At 41.4% G+C, this 19717-nt stretch overlaps 1 protein-coding gene across 1 annotated transcript in view; it reads right to left on the reverse strand.

Moving 5' to 3' along the window:
* Window positions 1-19717, reverse strand: part of RNF150 (ring finger protein 150) — a 115865-nt gene that overhangs the window by 20674 nt on the left and 75474 nt on the right. The window contains exons 5-6 of the mRNA XM_086746735.1: window positions 12247-12343; window positions 5821-6031 (exon numbers count right to left, since the gene is read on the reverse strand). Coding sequence (XP_086602861.1) covers window positions 5821-6031; window positions 12247-12343 — 308 coding nt within the window. The remainder of the gene's footprint in view (window positions 1-5820; window positions 6032-12246; window positions 12344-19717) is intronic.

The raw sequence follows: 19717 nt of genomic DNA on the forward strand, positions 1-19717 counted from the left end.
AGAGACGGACTTATAAATGGAGCTTCCACTACTGAAGGAGAGCATTTTCTTCTAAGTCTCTCGCTAGAGTAAATTATTAAGCAAGTTTCTTAAGACCTGCAGCCTTTTTGGAATCCTAGGTTGGGCCAGACTACTGCACGTACCTACCACGCCACCCTGACCGGGCCATAGACACAGCTCAGTACGTCTGCAGGGAAGAAGGGAGACTGGGAAACCAATGGTTTCGTCCTTGCTCCGTACACCATGTCAGTGTACATAGCACATGTGAAACCAACCAAACAAAACATTACACTTTAAATTTGCTCCTTGTTTCACAGCATTTTTGTACATCCCTTTTTGCAATTCGCTGTACAGAAACACTTTGTCTGTATTTCACAGCTTAACATATGGAAAGCAAGAGCAGTTTTGTAACAGGGAAACTTCACTGTCCATTCACAGAGCCTGGCAGGAATCTTGTAGGTGTATGTAATAATCCAGAGCACATTTTTAGTGCCAGTTAGGTTTCATTTAGTGACTCTTCCAAACCACTGCTGGCCTTTCAAACCACCAATGTTATGTTGGCACCAGTGAGAGTCTCAAAACGAATCTAGGACCTCAGCTCACTGGAATTTTCAGTCCATGATAACTATTTAGTGCAACATCCGCAGAGAGTTTTAACAGAGCCCCCAGGACTTACGTCATACTCCAGGCACATGGGACCCAATCTGCTCAGTCTTTAACTAGGTCCCATCAGTATTCTGTCTCCAGGATAGCGTTAGGTGCTAACGCAAGTGTTAATAACTTTCCGTGTTAACTACTGTCTAGGGAGTTTTTCTACCTTTTCCTCCCCCTTAATGTTCTGCCTAAAAAAACCCCTATTAATAGCAAGGAGGAACAGTCAAGGGCTGCAAGACAACAGTGGATCAGATTCTTACCATGCACTTTCATCCACTTCCAAAGGCTGATTGTTCTTCACAAAGACATTTTAGACATATACAGATCAAAATAATTACTTGAGAAGTTATATTAATAGATTTAATGAAGAGCTATCAAAGAGACTTGAAAGTGTCCTAACAGTCACGATGAGCTATACATTGGCAGGGTTTTATGGAAAGAACAAAACGAGAGGCAGGAAAGAAACTACCGATGTTCTCTAGACTGCCCACACTACTGTACAGCCCACTGAACTCAGTGGACTTTGCAGATGATATGACACCTTGGGGGAGAGTTTGCACTTTTTCTTACTAAAACTCCTGCCCATGTTTGCAGTAGAATTATTTATGGATCTTCCTCCAACTACAGACGCAGTGTTGGTGCGATTTCTGAGGCCTTATGGAGTGTGACAAGACATCCCACTGAAGAGAATAAAAAAGCCTGTCAAAATTGAAAAACTTGAGGTATTTACCAACAGAGAGTCAAGATTCAAGTAGTGCACAATACCTCCTGCAGAAATTAGCAAGTACCACATAGGATGAGTGAGATGAATGACCATGGATGCTATAAAAGACAAAAAACCCCAACCCCTACTTTTTCCCCTACAAGTGTCACCATACAACCTTTAAAATATTTAGATGCTACTTTCACAGTGAACTACCTTTTTTAACCATATCATTCAATCACAGCTGAGCCTGACCCAAAGAATATTGCAATGTCCTCCTCAAACCCCAAACCCACCTTCACTCCTCCAATGCTGGTGTAGCTCAGAGCTTCTTCAAGTTCAGATCTTAGCCGAGTCTAGTTCACACTCATATCATCTGTAGAGCAGGAAATTCTACCTGCGCTAAAATTTCCAAAGATGTTCGCATTTTGCATAACTCACTACTAAAAAAAATCAGGCAACACAAATTGCTATGATGCATTATTGTGGAAAAAGATCCTTAGCTTATCTTCTTTCATACTCTCTGGAGAGCTGAAAAGTAATAGGGTCAAAGCAGGAAACTCAGCTGAGATGAATTCTTACGTATTTCACACAATTTTTTCACCCTCTTCCCAGCCCCTTGGGTTTTTTCCCCTGAACTCCAGTTTTCCAATTTTTCCATCCATCCATTTTCAGCAACTGATTACAGAAATACCACATTAAGAGATATTATCCCAGGATCCTGCATAAAATCCCACCACAGAGAGTAAACAGTCACTAAGACTAAATACTGGACAGTCTTTGGGCTGTAGATAAGCCCAAGGGACTTGATGAAGGCTTGGATCTTGGTACAAGCCAGCTAAGAGAAACTGCTGGTCCATTTCTAAGTGCTCAATGCAACTACACAGGAGATGCTTGGTTTAGCAAGGAACCCTAGGGACAGGCCCTCAAACTAAGTCCCATCCAGATGTTCATAGTACACTACATCGCCCAGGGTCCCATGGAGGATATTATCTATTCAGGAGCATGGGGAGAAAAAGGGAGGGAGAGAAGAGGAAATGTCTGCTGAACACACACACAGAAAGAAAAAGAAAAGCACTGGCTGAATTCCAGAAGTTAAAATCTGGCCCCACTGCAGTAGGTGGGAACTTTGCCACCAGATTTCAATGGAGACAGAATTTCATCCGATGTGAACAGCACTCTGGAAATATCGCCCTCCAGACAGACTGTGGGAGCTCTTCTGGCTCTGAATCCTCACGGGAAACACAGAAAGGGAAACGAAACCCAAACCAAGACAATAATACCAGAATGATTAATTAAAAAGGATGCCACAACAATTAAGCAAAAAGAATTGCAAAAGTGGGTGGTAAGAAGTCAGCAAGCTCTTCACCTCCTGGACCACTGAACTTCACCTGGAATAAGGCGGGATGTGGGGACTCGTGGTGCTGGGTACTGGGTGCCACATCAAGACTGCATTGGAAGCAGTCTGCTCAGGTTCAATAATAAGAGGAAGAAAAACTTCTAGCACAGGTTCAGCCTTGGAGTATGCTCCCATCACTAATGCTATATAAAGAGGCTAGAACCTAGCAACTTCAGCAAAGATTCCTAGGAGCAATCAGTGTCATCGCTTACAAATTCCCAGGCAGGCTAGTTCACAGAAAGGGCACACTCAGCAAGCTCTGCAGTTGTGTAACTATGAAGATTCTGGAAATGAGACCTACAATGCCTGAATACAATAAACAGACACAATGTCTATGAAGCCCCATCTAGATGACAGCTATGACCCAGTTATTTAGCCTACATTTGCCCTCTAATTTAGTTACCATTTGGTAACCATACAGTGGTCCTGGATGTTCCCCTTTCACTGGCTTAAGAGTTCAGGCTGTCTAGGATGCTAAGTTCTACCTTTCAGAGTGCCTGATCGCCCCAAATCCACACAAGGCAGCTGGAGGGACAAATTCCTCTCACCGTCCCCTGAGTGACCGTGTGTGACAGGCGCAGCGTATGCAGGCGCACACCAGGGTTTGGAAGCTCCCAAGGTCCTCTGAGCATTTCTCAGGACTCCTCTTTCCTCATAAACCAACTGCAAAGGTCTGTTTTTAGTAGTGGGTTCCCAGTCACATCTATGGTGGCATCAGGCTCACAACCTTCACAGAGCTCCTGCCATCTACCAGCTTCCCCTCCCTGGTCTCTTCTCTCCCTCTCTCTCAAATAACCAGGGAAAATTTTTTTTCACAGTCCTTCCCCAGACCACATGGCCAGCTTCTTCAGGCAATGAAGCTGGCCTGAAGCTCCTTCTCCTGAAGCTCCATGGTTTGCTCCCTCATCACCCGTGTGCCTGGAGAGACCACTGGTCTTCGTGTAAGTACCTTGTATGTGGGCTCTGCTGTCAGCCCTCAGGATTGGCCAGTGTTACTGCCTACTGCCCAATGTTATTAAAGATAAGGGGAAAAACAGAGGGCATAAAGGCAAACTAAAGCATCTCTCCAGGCGGTGCAGCATTCTGCTGGCTCAGAGCAAGTTTTTCACCTGGTTACTTAGCTGGCAACTTGGAAAATGAAGAACAAATGTGTTTGGACTGACACTGATCCTTCCATAGACTTTGGAAATAAAACTGGAGGGGAAGAGAGTCGCTGGAGAGTTACTGAGCTCTTGTGCTCCCTGGCTGCCTCAAAACTATTGTTACTGCTGATGACAAACCAGAAAAACTGCTTCTCGGTGTGCCAAGATCCTGGGATGAAACACAGGGGCTTTGAACCAGGCTGCCGGCTCTTCTCAGCATGTGCCATGCAGCTGTTGGTGTAAAGGGCACACCACCACCTTTGTTCCCAACTTCAATAGTAGACCTTGTAAAGAACAGTGGGACAAGGCTAATTATCTGCCAGAGGAGCTACTGACTCCAGGAGTGTTAAGAGGGTACAGCTGAGACCAGCATCTAGCCCAGACTTTAGTTCCACTGTGGTGCCATGAAGTAAAAATCTTTCCTTCACGGTTTAAATCAGTCTCAAATGCATTTAAAAACAATTACTGGAAGGAACAAAATAACATCTTTTATACAGCTCTTTTCAGCAGTCAAGGAGGCTTGAGAAAGTTGTATGCCACCAGTTGGCAGGCTGGCCATGGATGACAGCTGGACCTATAAACTTGCTGCTCATCCCTTGCTGGATCCAGGACTTACACCACAAAAGGAGCAAACCTGAAACCAGTATCTCAAAGGGAGAGCTTAAAAATCCACTACTGGGTCACTTGTGGCTAATGTTGCAGGTCCAGCATTTCCAGAAGTTATTTTCACTGCCATGGCACTGGTTGCAATACGGGGAAAATGTGATTATCAAGTCTCTCCACAGAGTAAGGAAACTAATATAAAATCAATTCAGCCTAGTCCCCTCATCTCTCTCCTACCTTTTACACGTCATAATATTACTCGCCTTCTTTTTCACGCCCAGGCCCAGAGTAGAAATGGTTGAAAATGTATAATTTTCTCCAGGACCTATGCTGGCTCCATACACAAACCTGTATTTTATCGCATTCCTTCACTTCCCTTCAAGTATATCTGATGATTTTCTACAATAGTCTTGTGAATACTAATACACCAACTAGTATCAAACAGATATGTATTTTCTACTGATCTGCTATTTTACCTAAAAATGAGAATTTTAGACTAGTACAATTCTCACTCAAAACAACTGACAACTTTCTTCTTAAACTGTCAGAAGTAGATTTTCAACAAAGAACATCATTTTTAGAACAGAGAGACATGCAAACATTTTGAAGTTACTGGTTCAAATGAGTGTAAAAACTAAAATGCACTGAAAACATAAAAAATTCGGGTTTTTTTTACCAAATTGGCAGCGTTACTTCACTATACTTAGGTTTTCAACCACAGGAACTCTGACCATCAATCCTTCTCAAATGAGAAGTTCAAATATGAACAAATAACCAGACAAACTTTAGTTGATGTAAGAAGATAAAGGAAAGGAAGAACCTTTTTCTCAACTGAACGCAGTAAAAGCAATTGCTGCGTTCACTATTTATGATACACAGGTAAGAATAACTTCCGCATAGTAACACGTAGCCCAGGGAGGAAAGGCAGGCCAGAGGACATGCACCAATCTGCTTCACAAAGATCGGTGATACGTGGTGGGTTATCGTGGTGAATGGAATCACTTACTGTAACATCTGATCATAAGTTTATATTGTTTGGTGATGACTGAAATAGCTTGTCCTATCCATGCAGGAGACTCCAACTAGAGTTTGCTATTCAACACACTGATTTACACGCAGGCTGGAAGTGTTTGCAGTACAGCAGAATGACATGATATTTACATTTACTTACCCTATAGATTTCCGCTGGGCTTAAAGTAAGGCCATTGCTCCAGTGAAAAAGCCTTCAAAGGCCATTTTTCCCACACTAGAGATCAGTTTGTGATTTGGGTTTCTAAACATTTATTTCACTGCAAATTCTGCCAGAAAGAGGAACTTACTGCTTGTTGTGAAGTTACCCTCCCCAGCCTGGGGAAAGGAGTCTACATCTTGGATGACTTGTAGTACTCCCACAGTCCGCACCGGGGGATCCAGGGCTACAGAGCTCTCGTTCACTGTTATATCGCTGGCTCCCGTTATCTGGTTGGTCGGCGGTCCTCCTATGGATGCTTCCAAGTCTGGAGGTATATCATCCATGCAATCTGCATTTGGCTAATGGGGAAAAAAAAAAAAAAAAAATTGAGCTTTTACCTAACAAAAAGATTTGATTTACCTGTTCGCATTACTTTAAGGTTTTTCATTTTCTTTCAGTACTGAAAATGGCAACATATGATGAATAAACTTGTAATTTGTTTATTTTCATGTACTTAAAACTTCTTAATACAATCTATTGCAAGAGAGATGCAAAGTATGCATTGGAAATATTCAGTATTAAACTGTGTCATCTACAATCTCTAAATATTCTTTTTTATACTTTTTAAAGGGTTTGGGAGAGTGCACATTGAAAAAGTTACTCAGTGATACAGTCTGCTCAACACTGGCAGATTGCTGAGTCAGATTACAAATGTAAACAGAGATAGTAGCTGAAAGGGAATGATTATCTTCTCCCTAAATATACATTTTACAGAGCTGATATTAGAGCTTTCAGGAATAGGAATTCAAGGGAACTGCCCGTGGGCGCATTTATGTGTGGAGTGCAAAAATAGAAGCTAAAGCTGTTTATAAGACAAGTTTTTAACATCAAAAGACCTTTTACTTTGCTAATGCTGTACTTCCTACAAAATAAAATTTTGAGAAAAGAAGCAAACAAGCAATAATGGGTATTTGAAGAGTATTATTTGACCCATAATCTTTCCTGCTTTCTGATTCAGAGAGATCAAAAATGGAACCCAGTTCTGGAGAATTTAAACACTTCTCTCTTGCAGTTACGCAATGAACGCAACACCTCCAGAATGAGCTAAGCTCTTCAAGTCAAATGTCTGCCTTTCCATTGACCTTACAGGGGAGCAACGAGAGGGAGTTGTGGTGCCCACCTTTTGCACAGCAGCCTTAGCATTGAGCGCCTGTCCATGAAGAGCGACGACACTTCCAGTGGGCACTGGGCAGCCAAGAGGATCATTTGTTCAGAAGCACTGTACCCAAGACTAGTTTCTACCCTGGATTTCTTTGGGCCTGTTATAAGCTTGATTCTCCCAATCATACAGCAGTGATTTCTACGGAGCTCCCCATAAATGTTGGTGAATAATATATGATTAAAAAAAGCTCTTTTTCCTCTAGGAAAAAACAGGTTCTTGCGCCATTTGCCCATGGAACAAGGTCTAGTCCTCCGCAAAGCATGGATAAAAATTGTTTGCGTAACTATTTCAAGAACTGAGGTTTGAAGTTTTTACATATTGTAACAAAATTAAAGCTAATTCAGAAATGAGGATGCTGTGTCAGGTTGCAAAGCTTCCACAATGACAGAGGGACACAGCAAGGTTGAGCTGCAATTACACAGATACCGTGTTAAGTTAGAAAATGTAAATTTAAGTTGTTCCCATTTATCTTTATTGTCCAGGAGTCAGACAGCTAATCTGGATCATTCAGTTTCTCAAACCTTCAACAGTTTGAGACAGTTTCGCTGTGTGATTCATCCCACCTTAAACTAAGTGGTATGAATTGTCCCCTCTGCCTTCCCACTGCTCAGCACTAAGCAGAGATGAGGCTTAAGCTGCTAGACTGGAAATCCAGCATCTGGATGGCTACTGTCAGAGGAGCTGTACTCTGCTCTGTGGATCTGATTCTTGCCATGCTTAGTTGTCTCACTTACTAAGGCATTTTTGAAAATCTCACTACCTGCCTATCTCCAACAGCAGGCACCTAGAAACTAAACAAAATATGATACAGCACGGACTTAAACAGAGACTTAGCTTTAAGCACAAGAATAATTGCTTTGGACTCAGGCATGGAAGGTTACCATATGCTTACATTTTTTGCAGAATCAGGAACTTAGCATGTTTTCTCTTTTTCCATATGTTCCCTGCCTGATTATTGCCACCTCATAAATATTTCCTCACAAATGGTCCTAATGAAAAAGGCAGGCATTTTAAACAATCCTCAGGTGACTTGTATACACAAACTGAAGTTTGGGATAAAAATTAGAGTTGTTGTTGTCTGGCTCCAGTCTAATGCACAACCGGCGAGAGCTCCTCAGAACTGGGATAAAGGCACGCTCAGCTATACCAGGTTTTAATGAAACTCATTGAACTTGTACTTTCCTAAGTGACATACCAATCATTTATCGGCAGGACTTGGATCCAGAATAATTCCTGAGATCTATCACTCTTTCCCTCACCCTTAGCTGCTATAACAAATGCTTTCAGATTTTCATTTTTAACTTAAATTTGGCTGTGATGGCAGTGTATCTTAAAGGAAAAAAAACAAAACTGTTTTTTTCCTTTCTGCTCTAGGAAAAGCTATTTCAAGTTTTTCTTCAGGGGATCAGTTGTCTGACCTTTTCTGATTCCAGTTATTCCTAGAATGAGGTTTTATCACTAACTTTTAAACCTTTAAAAAATGGGGGATTATAATTGAAAGTAAAACATTAAAGATGCAAAAATAGCATTACTTGATATAATTAATCCCTTTATTCCTGAATCATTTTAGTTGGAAAAAATACCCCAAACTAAGCAGCATACTATAAAACTAATGATATGAAATACTGATAAAAAAAAAAATACATTATGGCTTCTGCTGTTAGAGTGACCCAGATACATTTGCTAAGTTTAATTTCATTGGTTTCACTCATTCCTTGCATGTAAGTGCTTTGAGGGCACGATTCCACTAAAGTCAAGGGAAGGCTTTGTATTGACTTCTGAGGGCTTGGCTAAGGCTCTTAGTGAATAGCTTCAAGTCATCCAATCTGCTGCCAAAAATGCAGCTGTCTGCATATCCAGCAGATATTTGTAGAAAAGAGGGAGAAGCAGAGGGAAATTATTTTATGTGATATGATCATCCCCATAGCAATGTAGCACTTTGAAAGTGAAAGAAACTTTCACAATAATTCACTTAAAGTATTACAGCCAAAAGAGGTAGAGTCCGAGCAAAGAGACCAGCAAAGAGACAGACGAAAAGGTTACTCCAACCGTTTGCTGATAGATAGTTAGCTAATAACCCTCTGGAGCTGCAGAGAGCCACAGTGAACAGTGGAGATGCTAGGGTGCTCAGCCACCGTGAAAACGAGTGCAGTCATTTTGGTGCCTCACGGCAGCCTGGGAAATCTGGTTTTAGGGCAGATAACATTTGAAGTCTCTGTTACAAAGTAAATGGAGAGTTTAGATGTGAATAGAATTGAAGCGTTTAGATGTCTGGGTTTTAACCAATCATTTCCTGGAAAATCTTGAGTCTTCCTGCTAAATGAAGCAGAATATATCCACAGTCACACAAGCCAGCTCTTTAATAACAACCACAGGACAAAGATGCAGCTGGCAGGAAAAAAGAAACATATTAGCCTTGTCTATGGTAAGATTTCCTCATTCCTCCCATTGTAAAAGCCTGCAAAAGGACTTTGGCAAATCTGTGCTCAAGTCACTCATCAGAGACTGTTGCCTGCCTAAGGCTGCTTTTCTGTGCGTGGAAATTTCAGCTAAGATGGCTCAGCAAGACTCAAAATGTGGTTAGGGAATGGCATTTTGCTTTATCCACTCTAGAGAAATGTTTGCCACCTCTCACTGAGAAGCCCTAGAGCTTTACAGCTTCTTCCAGGGAAATGTCCTTTCCCACAACAGCCTACTGACATCTGGCTAAGCTACGAGCCTCTGAAAATATCAATATCCCCACAGGACCAATGCCCATCCCGGGCTGCCCTCAGCTGGTGCCAGGCAGCGAGAAGGGTGAGGACGCACAATTTCTGTGCGGGTAGAGAACAGGTCCTGCGAGCTGAGCAGGGAACACGAGCAGCCACAGCAGCTCAAAAGGACAACGTCTGGGAAGGAGGGATTATGCAGAGGAGAAGCAGAAAAAGGCACGAGGTAGGAGTGGGAGAAGCAGGAGTAGAGGCATATTTTAGAAAGAGAAGGCAGAAAAAAAAAAAGAGGAAGAGGAGCAACTGATAGCGGTATAGGAACCCCCAAGCTACTAGATGCTCTTAAGACTCCCACTTCCTTTGCTGTCAGCTAAAGGAAACGCCTGATGGGAAGGCTACCATCTGCTCCCTGTTCCCATGGACAACAGCTCCTACTGTAGGTCACCTCGAGGGGCAAGGCTCTAGCATGCAGCTCTCCCTCCATGAATCTAACCGATGACCCATGCGGGTGGAGCCAGTATGCTTCCTCCAAATGATGGAGCGAGCCGTTTTCACTTCGTTGTCTTAAAACGACCTCAGGAAATTTTTTACAGAAATTCATACAATAAAATCCTCTAAACAAACTTGGCTAGTGGAACTTTACATTCAAGCTCTTGATTTTTAGTGTTAAGCCAGACTAGCACTAAGGCTGATTCTGAAATCTTAATTTGACCCAGTTGTTTATGTTGGTTACAGTAGCACCTTTAATGACATGCCCAGTACAATTATTTCCACAGAAAACTCTCAGTGAGGGGAGCAGGATGGACCCCCCTTCTGCTACACAGTGCTGAGAGAATGAGACAGGGAGCTGGGAGAAGAGAAATGATGGCTGAGGAAACTGAATGGCACTTCTAATTTTTTCTGGCAATTAGATTCTATACCTGCCACCACAGAGCTGGTCATAAGTAGTAAAAGCCAGTCATGTAAACCAAAACCTTCACACATGACCCTGGGGCATGTTTTCCCTTTCCCTGAATGCACCCTGCCTCAGACAGCCTGCGGACACGCTTAGCCTTCAGCAGCTGCCAGCGAAGTCAGTGAGAGCTGTATTCTGGATGCAAATACTAATGCTACTAAACTTTCTGGAAAGACCCTAGCATCTAACTGCAAGCCTCCAAAAAGCAGAGGTCTGATTTGTCTGTATCCCCTGATTGTGAAGCTGGATGAAGAGTGTGTTAATGAAATGCTTGGGCAAAAACGTGAATGGACCAGTGTGAGAGCAGAAAGCGTGTGGTTCTGCATGATGCAGAAGAAATCCATGGAACAATACATTGGGTATGGAAAAGAGGTGTCAAAATTCCAGGTAACTGCTCATTGGCAGGCCTGTGAACTGAGATACGGAACCTGGGGAAACATTTCTCTACTTAAGCCTAGGTACAGAGAATGGCATAGCAAGCCTTCATTCTGGTCTTTCCTGACATCTCAAATACTTGATTTAATAGTTCTATAATATTTTAATATTCTAAAGATAATATACATACTTAGCAGAAAAAAGTAGCCCAACTGTAATGACACATTACTGTAACTACAATACTCTACTTCATTTTTCTCATTGCATGTTTTTAGCTTGCATTGTATTAGGTTGATCAAAATATCTGCCTCCTTCAGCCAAAACATCAATCTTCTGCAGCAACCTGCTTGGCTTCCTAGTCTCCATGAAAATGAATGCCTGGGGAATGGCTACATCAGCTCCCCTAATATGTTCACATGAGCTGTTTCACTTTATATAGCTCTTTCATATGTGTGCTGGCATGTCACCATCTGTAACTGAGGAGGGTATTTACAGCACCTGTTAACCCATCAACCAGTGGTGTTTCAGCACTGAACTTCACTACCACGTGGCAAGCCTCGCACAGCGTGAGAAAGTGACTCACTTCTTCCTGGTGAAGCCCCTGATCTCTCCCATAGCTGTGGTTAGGAAACTGTACAGCAGACAAGATATGCATTATCTGAATGTAAACATGCAACCTAAAAAGACCAATTCCTTTGGCAGCTTCTAGCCACATCTGAATGTCCCCAAAACAAAGGGCTTAACAATTTCTTGTATGTCATGCGGTCCACCACACTGGGAGAAATACTCTCTCATTGGAATTAGGAGTACAGGGCTTGTGATAGATAGACTTTAAGAGAAATCTGACACAAGAAAGATTTTGCTCCCCAGAATGAGCAATTAGTTGTCCTCAACTAGTACAGCAGGAAAAATTTTATTTGCAGACCTTCTGCTTTGACATTTAAACTGAGAGCATGATTAAAGATAAATTCAGTCTTGCGTTAGAACACAAAAAAAATCCCTGTGAAAGAAATGTGTAAATCCACCAAAACACCAGTACACAATTCTCTCCTCCACAAAGCAGGCAACCACAGACACACAAACCCCAACACCCAACCAACCCCCATACACACACTCTTCCTTGCTAATAAAAGTGGGGTGCAGGAGAGAGGTAGAATCAGGCACTTCAGCTTGTACTCCCCATAATAAATCAATTAATAAATCAATAACATGCAAGAAGAGTAGGATGGGAACAGACAGGCAAAAGGCTAGGGATATACCCAAGTAGCTGGTGTTTCCCTTCTGCCCCGACCGGCTGCTCTGCGACGTGCTTACCGGGATCCCTAGAGCTTTTAGAATATTCATTTTACACATCGGACAGGTACGATGGTCTAGCAGCCAGGGGTCTACACAGGACTTGTGGAAAAGATGCCTGCAATGAAAACCAGGATATTGTAATTCAAATCCACCACAGCACAATTTACCACTTAGTACCAGATGCTTCTTGTGAATAAAGTGAGAGTATTTCAAATGGTGTGGTTTGTGACCTCTGCAAGGACTGCAAAACTACATCCTGTGTGCACAAGACTAAAATTATTTCTCCAGCATCTCATGCACATGTGCAGTGTCACTCAACTGAGTTTGGAAAAGGAGACATGTATGTAATTAGAGAATTAGGAAAACTACAGAAAATGCATCAGCAAAACCCATATTATTTAAATGTTAAAGGCTGTCAGTAAACAAAACCTGCTTGCTGGTAGAGGTAAAAATCACATTAGTGTTTCCTGATGGTTCTACAGACAAACCTGATTACGTATAATTTAAATGTGAAGCCATCAGTTTGGTATTTTTTTATGATTCAGGCACGAGGAAATAAAGTGAATTTTAAAAATTCCTACTTTGATTTAAACAAAAAAAAAATAGGATGATGCTTTTTCAAACATCCTCCCTGACGTTCTTGCTCTTTAGAAGTTGCCCATCAGAGTGAGCTCCTAAACAATTCCTGCCCTGAAGCGGTTGTTGCTAATCCTGTGCTCGATCTGAAGTGACCACAAAGCAACTACCTGAGCCCTGTGGCTGATGGAGCCACTTTTCCTAAACATTATCCAGGTGGAGGAACTGAGAGCTTGTCTAGCTTTGCCTGACACAAACTGAGATTGGATATAGAGATATTTAGTGCATATACCTGACAGATTGCATTTTCTCTTGCGAGCACATCCTGTTACCCTGTGGTGACAGTGAACAAATGTTACAAAACGCAGGAATGTGGGGCTTGGGATTTAAGAAAAGCTGTTGAGTTGGCCAAGTAGAGGAGTTGGGGCTCAGCCCAAGGCAGTGAGGTTTGTTCAGCCCCACTCCTCCTGAAGAAAAAGAGGAAAGTCTCCTAGCATGCACATGGCCTCAGAAATTACACTGGCATGTAGGAAACTGAAAATTGACGTGCCTTCCTAAAAATCTTTTAAAATTAATTAACTGAATAGAACAGAACAGTTCAGTTGGAAGAGATCTTAGTTCAAATGCTTAATCTAACTCAATAACTTCAGCAAAATTGAAAAAGGGCATTTTACTCTGAAATATGAGGCTCGATATACATCCACAGTCTTGCTCCAAGAGGTGCAAACTAAGAATAATTTGCTTGTTTTGAAATATGATATAGATCAACTCTAAATTTCCTTTCTAAGGCTTGCAACAGGTGTCTCGCATTTTACTTGGCAGACCCTGAAAGTCACGTTTCAGTCTGCTTGAACTTTCACATTTGCGCAGTCCCCAGCCCGCGAGTCCCTGCGCTCTCGCTGCCCCATGTGCATCGCTCGTACAGCGCAGCCATGCAAACCCACCACCTAACTGCAGGTGGACACAGCTCACAGGCGCCCAGGGCTGTGCCTGGAGCAGGGCACATACCAGCCTCCACGAGGAAACACAAATCTGTAAGAAAGCTAGAATCACTTAACACACTAAAATAATTTTAAGTATTTAAGTGGTACGTGTCCAGCTGAATGGATCAGCTGCTGTGCTGAGTGGTGGCCTCTCTCACACAAGATACACACAGCCTTTCAACTTGATGGAAGATACTGAGGTGCACTTGCACCAGGATTGATTTGCAACTCTGGCTCTTACTAACACGGTATCGGCCCACATATTAGCTGTCTGGCTTATTAGCCAGCTTCAGTCCTGAATAACACTAGAAATTCAAAGCCAAAACGGTGCGAAATATCAGAATCTTATTCTTTTCACCACAACATTTTTTTTTCTCACTACTAGAAGAAACACGTCCTTTGTGAAATAAAGCTACATGGCAAATTATCACATTCCTGTGCTTGGTCTGACTTCACACAACTATGGGAAAGGGCAAATCTGTTCTTGGAAGTTTGACCTAGTCTAATTATACCAGCTAGCTGCAACACCAAACTTTGTCAAACCTCATCTGATCCTGTACGTCAACATGATTAACACAAATGAAGTAGCACGATACCTGAAGTTTAAACCACTGCTTGACTGAAGCTACTAAAGTTCACAGCTCTCCTTCAAAACAAGACTCGCTTTACTAGGTAAAAACACAATGCACCAAATTTCAGTCTCTGTCCTATGTAACTCCTTCCTTTTACCTCAGGAGGGACATACTCAGCACATCCTCAGGCCTGCGCTCTGAACAGGTGAAAGCATACAGATACAACCCTCAGGCATGTGTAATTTTACATTTAGAAGTCTAACCAACAGAATTCCTTGGGTGTGTTAATTCACAGAGGGTACTGAAAGTCAATTTCAAATAGCTGAAAAGCAAGACATAGTTATAAAATTCTTGGTAGTGATTGGTTTTCTTTAATTACGTACTCAAATTCATAAACGAGTATGTTGAACTGCAAACATCTGAAGCACATTTGTGCCAAAAGAATCATTGCATTTAAAAAATCTGAGATATTTATTATTCTCTTGAAAAAAAACAGAGTTCCAAAATCTGTTTCAGATTAAAAACACTTAACTTCTATCAAGCCATTTTACCACAGACTAGAAAGTCTCCTTTTGTTTTCAAGTTCAAGCTTCGCAAGCCTCAGTCAAGCTGTGGTTCATATTACTGCATTTCATAATATTTGTTAATCACCGAAAACTTGGCATTTTCATGGCTTAAAAACTTTAAAAATTGAAATTCAGTGTTTCTAAAATTGGCTTCAAAAACCAATATTCTAAAAGAAATCCTACCAATGCTGAGTAATTCAAATACATGACAGATCATGTCACTTTGCACTTCTCAATACTAAATTAACACAGTGTATTATGGCTCTATTAATTTCTGATTTAGAATGTACAACAGAAAGAATCTGTCTGCTTGACAGAAATCTACAGAAAAATGGAATGTTACTGAAAATCAGATGAAGAGTTGCATTTTTAATTTTTTGCACCACATCATACAATTAAATATATTGTGTTATAAATGTATCATAATATCTGTTTTCGAACATGTAAACATTTGTGCAGAGAAGTGAGGTGGCAGATTTGGATTTTAAAGTTTATTTTATTCATTATTAGCTACAGCATGATATACATGCTTATAGCTTTCAACAAACTGTGAATTGTTTGATGTCCTGATAAGTTTATCACCCAAATTCAGGCAAAATAAGAGTCAGCACAAAGTAAGAATAGAGAGCATCTGCAATATTTCACTGAAGCATGGTAAGACAAAGATGTAAAAACATCAACTGCCACAAAAACCCCTCTCCCTCTTGACTGATGCAAGCTTTAAAAGGAAGGAGAGGACAGAGGCATTGTGGATGAGTTCAGAAATAATGACCCATGCAGCGAGACAGTAAGAGAGATGTTTCAAGCCCAGGCTTGGGATGTGGCTTTGACAATGAAAGTCAGAGTTCGAAAAAAATATGTTTTTCTTTTTTTTTTTTCCTGTTGTGTGCAACCACATGCATTGCAAAACTATTTTGATTTGAAAAGTTGAAAAAGGTTGAAAAGTTTCTCAAAAGAACTGTAATTCATTAGTTGAGAGAGAGGATGGTGAGAGGAGAGGAGATGTTGTAACAACCCCGATGCAAAACAAAGGCTTCCATATGGAGAAAGGAAACAACTGCTCTTCACCTCTCCTAGGGACAAGAGACACAATGATGTGTTTAAACTGCAGCAAGTGAGATCCAGGTTACACAACAGGAAAAGGCTTCACCACAATCAGGGTAGCAAAGTACTGCAAGAAATTATCAGGGGAATTTGCAGTCTTCATCCCAGGAGATTGTAGAGTGTGTTGGAAAAAACTCCCAAGAATGACACGTGTACGGCCAGTGCCGCTGTGCCGTTCCAAAGGTGCTGGCCTCCTGGGATCCCTCCTGCACTCTTCTGCGACTCTGTGACTGCATGTGGCTGTGTAAAGCGCACAGAGCACAAAGAAAGAAAAGAACCTCAAAACCCCAAAACATTAATTTACTATTATCTAAATAGCACTTCCTATTTATTAATTGGAGATTACTTTTGTTTGGAATGTATTTAAGTTTTCTTTAAAGCTGCAATTTTAATCATACAAGAAAAAAAAATACTTCATTTCGGGCTCAGCCCAAAATTATAATAATAATTTGATTGTTGTAAAACTATTGTAAAGCTTTCAGCTTGCCAACAATTTTGAGAAGCTTTTTTTCTAGGTTAAGGGAAACCGTTCTCCTCCCACCTTCTACTCCTAGTCCCAACTTTCCAAGCAGCATGCAAACAAACCTAGCAGCCACGTAATTTTTCTCAGAAGAAAACCGTGAGCTAAGAGAAAAGGAGGCAAAAGCAGGGAAGGACCCTGAGTAAGAGCATCAGTTGCCTGGATGAGACACAGGGCTGGAGCAGAGGATTGAGAAGGGTTTTGGTGAGAGACTGAGCAGCACTGTAGCATCCAAACGAGAAAGTCTGGGATTTTTGAGGGTGCACCATACCTTTTGAGGGTATGGTATTATTTGTTTATTTTTGAGGAAAAAGGAAGGACAAAAGAAAATGATGATGAGGGTAAGTGCGAGGAAGGAATCAAAGAGAAGAATGCATGTGACTAAATAATTTTCACAGGAAGCTAATAAAAAGGAGGAGTGAAGCTGTCTCTAAAATTACAGTTGTTCATGGAGTGAAGGTTCAGCGGGAGGGAATGTACTTGGAATGGGGTCAGAAAGAGCATTTATTGGCGGAAGAAACGAAACAACCAAAAAAAGAGCTTATGAAGAACTCAGCAGAGATGAGGTTGAAAGAATTGTCTTGCCGCTCTGTTTAGTAAAGTTAGTAAAAGTTTAGTAAAAGGCAGGCAATGGGAGCAGCAGTGCCAGTAACTTTTCTAAAGACAGAGTAGAAAAGACGAAGGCATTTTGAAGCTAGAGATGGAGGACAAGCAGAAGGAACTAGGGCTATGACAAGATATGTCATTCTGGGAACAAGGAACTTGGTTATATTTGATGATGTGTCAGTGCCCTCAAAGACAACTTCAGTGATGCTTGCTACCATTAAACATAAAACCAGCTGCAAGTCAACATTTTTTTTAACCAAGTGTCAGTCCTTATTTATTTAATACATTCTGTAGAGTGCAGTTTATTAATACAGTCAGTTGTGGGAGCTGGCTAGAGAGGACAGAGAGGGAGAAGCACAAGTTAACTGGAATTCTCCTCCTAGCTTTCCAGACTGGGATACGTGACAATAGCCTATCCCAGTGCCTGCTCTCTGCCAACAGAAACCAGAGGACATTTGGGGAAACAGTGTAAGTAAATACGTATCCATTACTTCAAAGCTCATCCACTTTTGGCACCAATTTCTGAGGAGATTCAGGCTCCACCAGCCTTAAAAAGAAATTTCAAGACATACAGGGCTTTATAGAGAGTGTGCCTGCTAGCAGTGGTTTTCCCAGTCATGCCTGCAGGACAAAGCAGCATCTTTCACATGCAGCTCTGGGACCGTATTTGTCTTTGCAGGTAAAAAGTTCTACATCTTGAGCACCTCCTGGATAGAAACACTAAGGTCAGCCAGCACTGGTGTTACACGGTGCTGGCTTCTGTAAGGCTTGGTGAAATGCCAGCCTCTTACTAAACAGTAGTCTAATGAGGTTCCCATACTAGAAACTGCACACAGTTTAACTGAGGATGCTGGAGGAAGAAACTTAGAGAGTCTGTAGGTCTTTACCAAGAAGTAACGCTCTCCTACTTACTTAACAGAGAAAAAAAATAATTTTTTTTTTTTTTGATGAGGAGATGAGACTGACAACAGCAGAAAGAATCATGAGTACCATTTCCTGTTTTGGAAGTCCAAACCCATGCCAATGTGTAAAACACTGCCCTCACAACTTGTGTAGCAGGAAAGCCAGGGTTTGTGAAGCAGCTTGAGAAAGATCTTTGAGTTTTTATAATTCAAAACTGCTGAGGCTCAAACTGTGAGTATTTTACAAGACAGTTCTGCTGCTGCTAACCTTTGAACATGAGTCATTTTTTAGGCAACCTTTTAAGTCAGCCAAGAACTGAACATCACCTGTTAACTATGTGTTTCCTATTCACTCTGCTTAGCTCAACACTGTGGATGACAAAGTCTGACTGGAGCCTCACTGAATTATGAGGCGAGACACAAGTGAAAGCTAGAGCTTAGACACACTTTTTGCTGTTGTGTAACTACCTCCAAAAACTAACTGTCACTATCATGCAAAATTTCCAAGCTTTGTTATGCTTCTATGAAAACAGGGTTGAAATCAAACCAAGGTCCACATTTTCTGGTAATTTCTAATTTTTCTATATTTCTGCTTTATGCAGTGATGCGTTTGTGCCTGTTCACAGAAAAAAAGAGTTCACATGCAATTTGTCATTGTGGGGGATTTACAGTAGGTCAAATTTATGATTAATCTGTTGGTTTTTGTTTGCCATTTAGTGATGGCAGTAAACAGATTCAGTGAGTCACATGAAAAAACAGAAATGGACAGCTTGTAGCAGTCAAGTATCTACTAGGAACTTTCCTGCTATCTACAACATAGCAGGAGAAGAAACAAATATTTCAGTTTCTCAAGCCAGTGAACATCTCTGCAGGAAAAGAAACTCTTATTTAAAAAAAAAAAAAAAAAATCTCTGCTCTCTATGTGCAGCACTTGAAATTTCTATTTTGAGGGAAATTAAACACTTGCTCTTGCTCTCCTAGGGGAACCGCTGTTCCTACGAAAGTTCCGAAGAAATTTATTTCCTCAGAGAAATCCTTCGTTAGCTAACACTTCACAGATGACAATACAATGGCACAGATTGATGAATACAGCTGTTACGGGCGGCAAGAGGCTGCACTCCTGTGTGACATCACTGCAAGTGTATGTGCTGCACAGGGCATGTTCACGTAAGGGGAAGAAAAGAGGAAGAACAAGTCCATATCTCTTTTTATGGATGGGTTTTTCTTTCTTATAGAAGTCATGCCTTTCTCAGTGCCTGGACACGGCCCAGGACAAGCAACAGTAGTGGCTCCATGGGGAACAGGAGCCTGCTCTATCCCTGGCTCCTGTGCACAGGGCACACCTTGAAGTCAGGGTCAAGTTCTTCTAAGGGAGTTATCCTGGACTTATACACAACCAGTGAACAACATACAGGAATCAAAACTTTTAGTTTAAAAATTCTACTGAAGACTTTTATAGGTCCAGACCAGACAAAATTTCTGACTGTCATGCTAAACTCAGGTTCTCACCACCATTAATACTACTTTCACATCAAGTTGAATAAAGAGGCATTTCAGATATCTTTACACAACAGATTTTGAATAAATCAAATTGATAAACTCATCCTTCCCTCTCAAAGCTCTCTGGCAATCTCATCAGCATGATACTGTGACAACAGAG

Source organism: Chlamydotis macqueenii, chromosome 4, assembly GCF_036417535.1.
Source record: "Chlamydotis macqueenii isolate bChlMac1 chromosome 4, bChlMac1.mat, whole genome shotgun sequence".
Classification (NCBI taxonomy): domain Eukaryota; kingdom Metazoa; phylum Chordata; class Aves; order Otidiformes; family Otididae; genus Chlamydotis; species Chlamydotis macqueenii.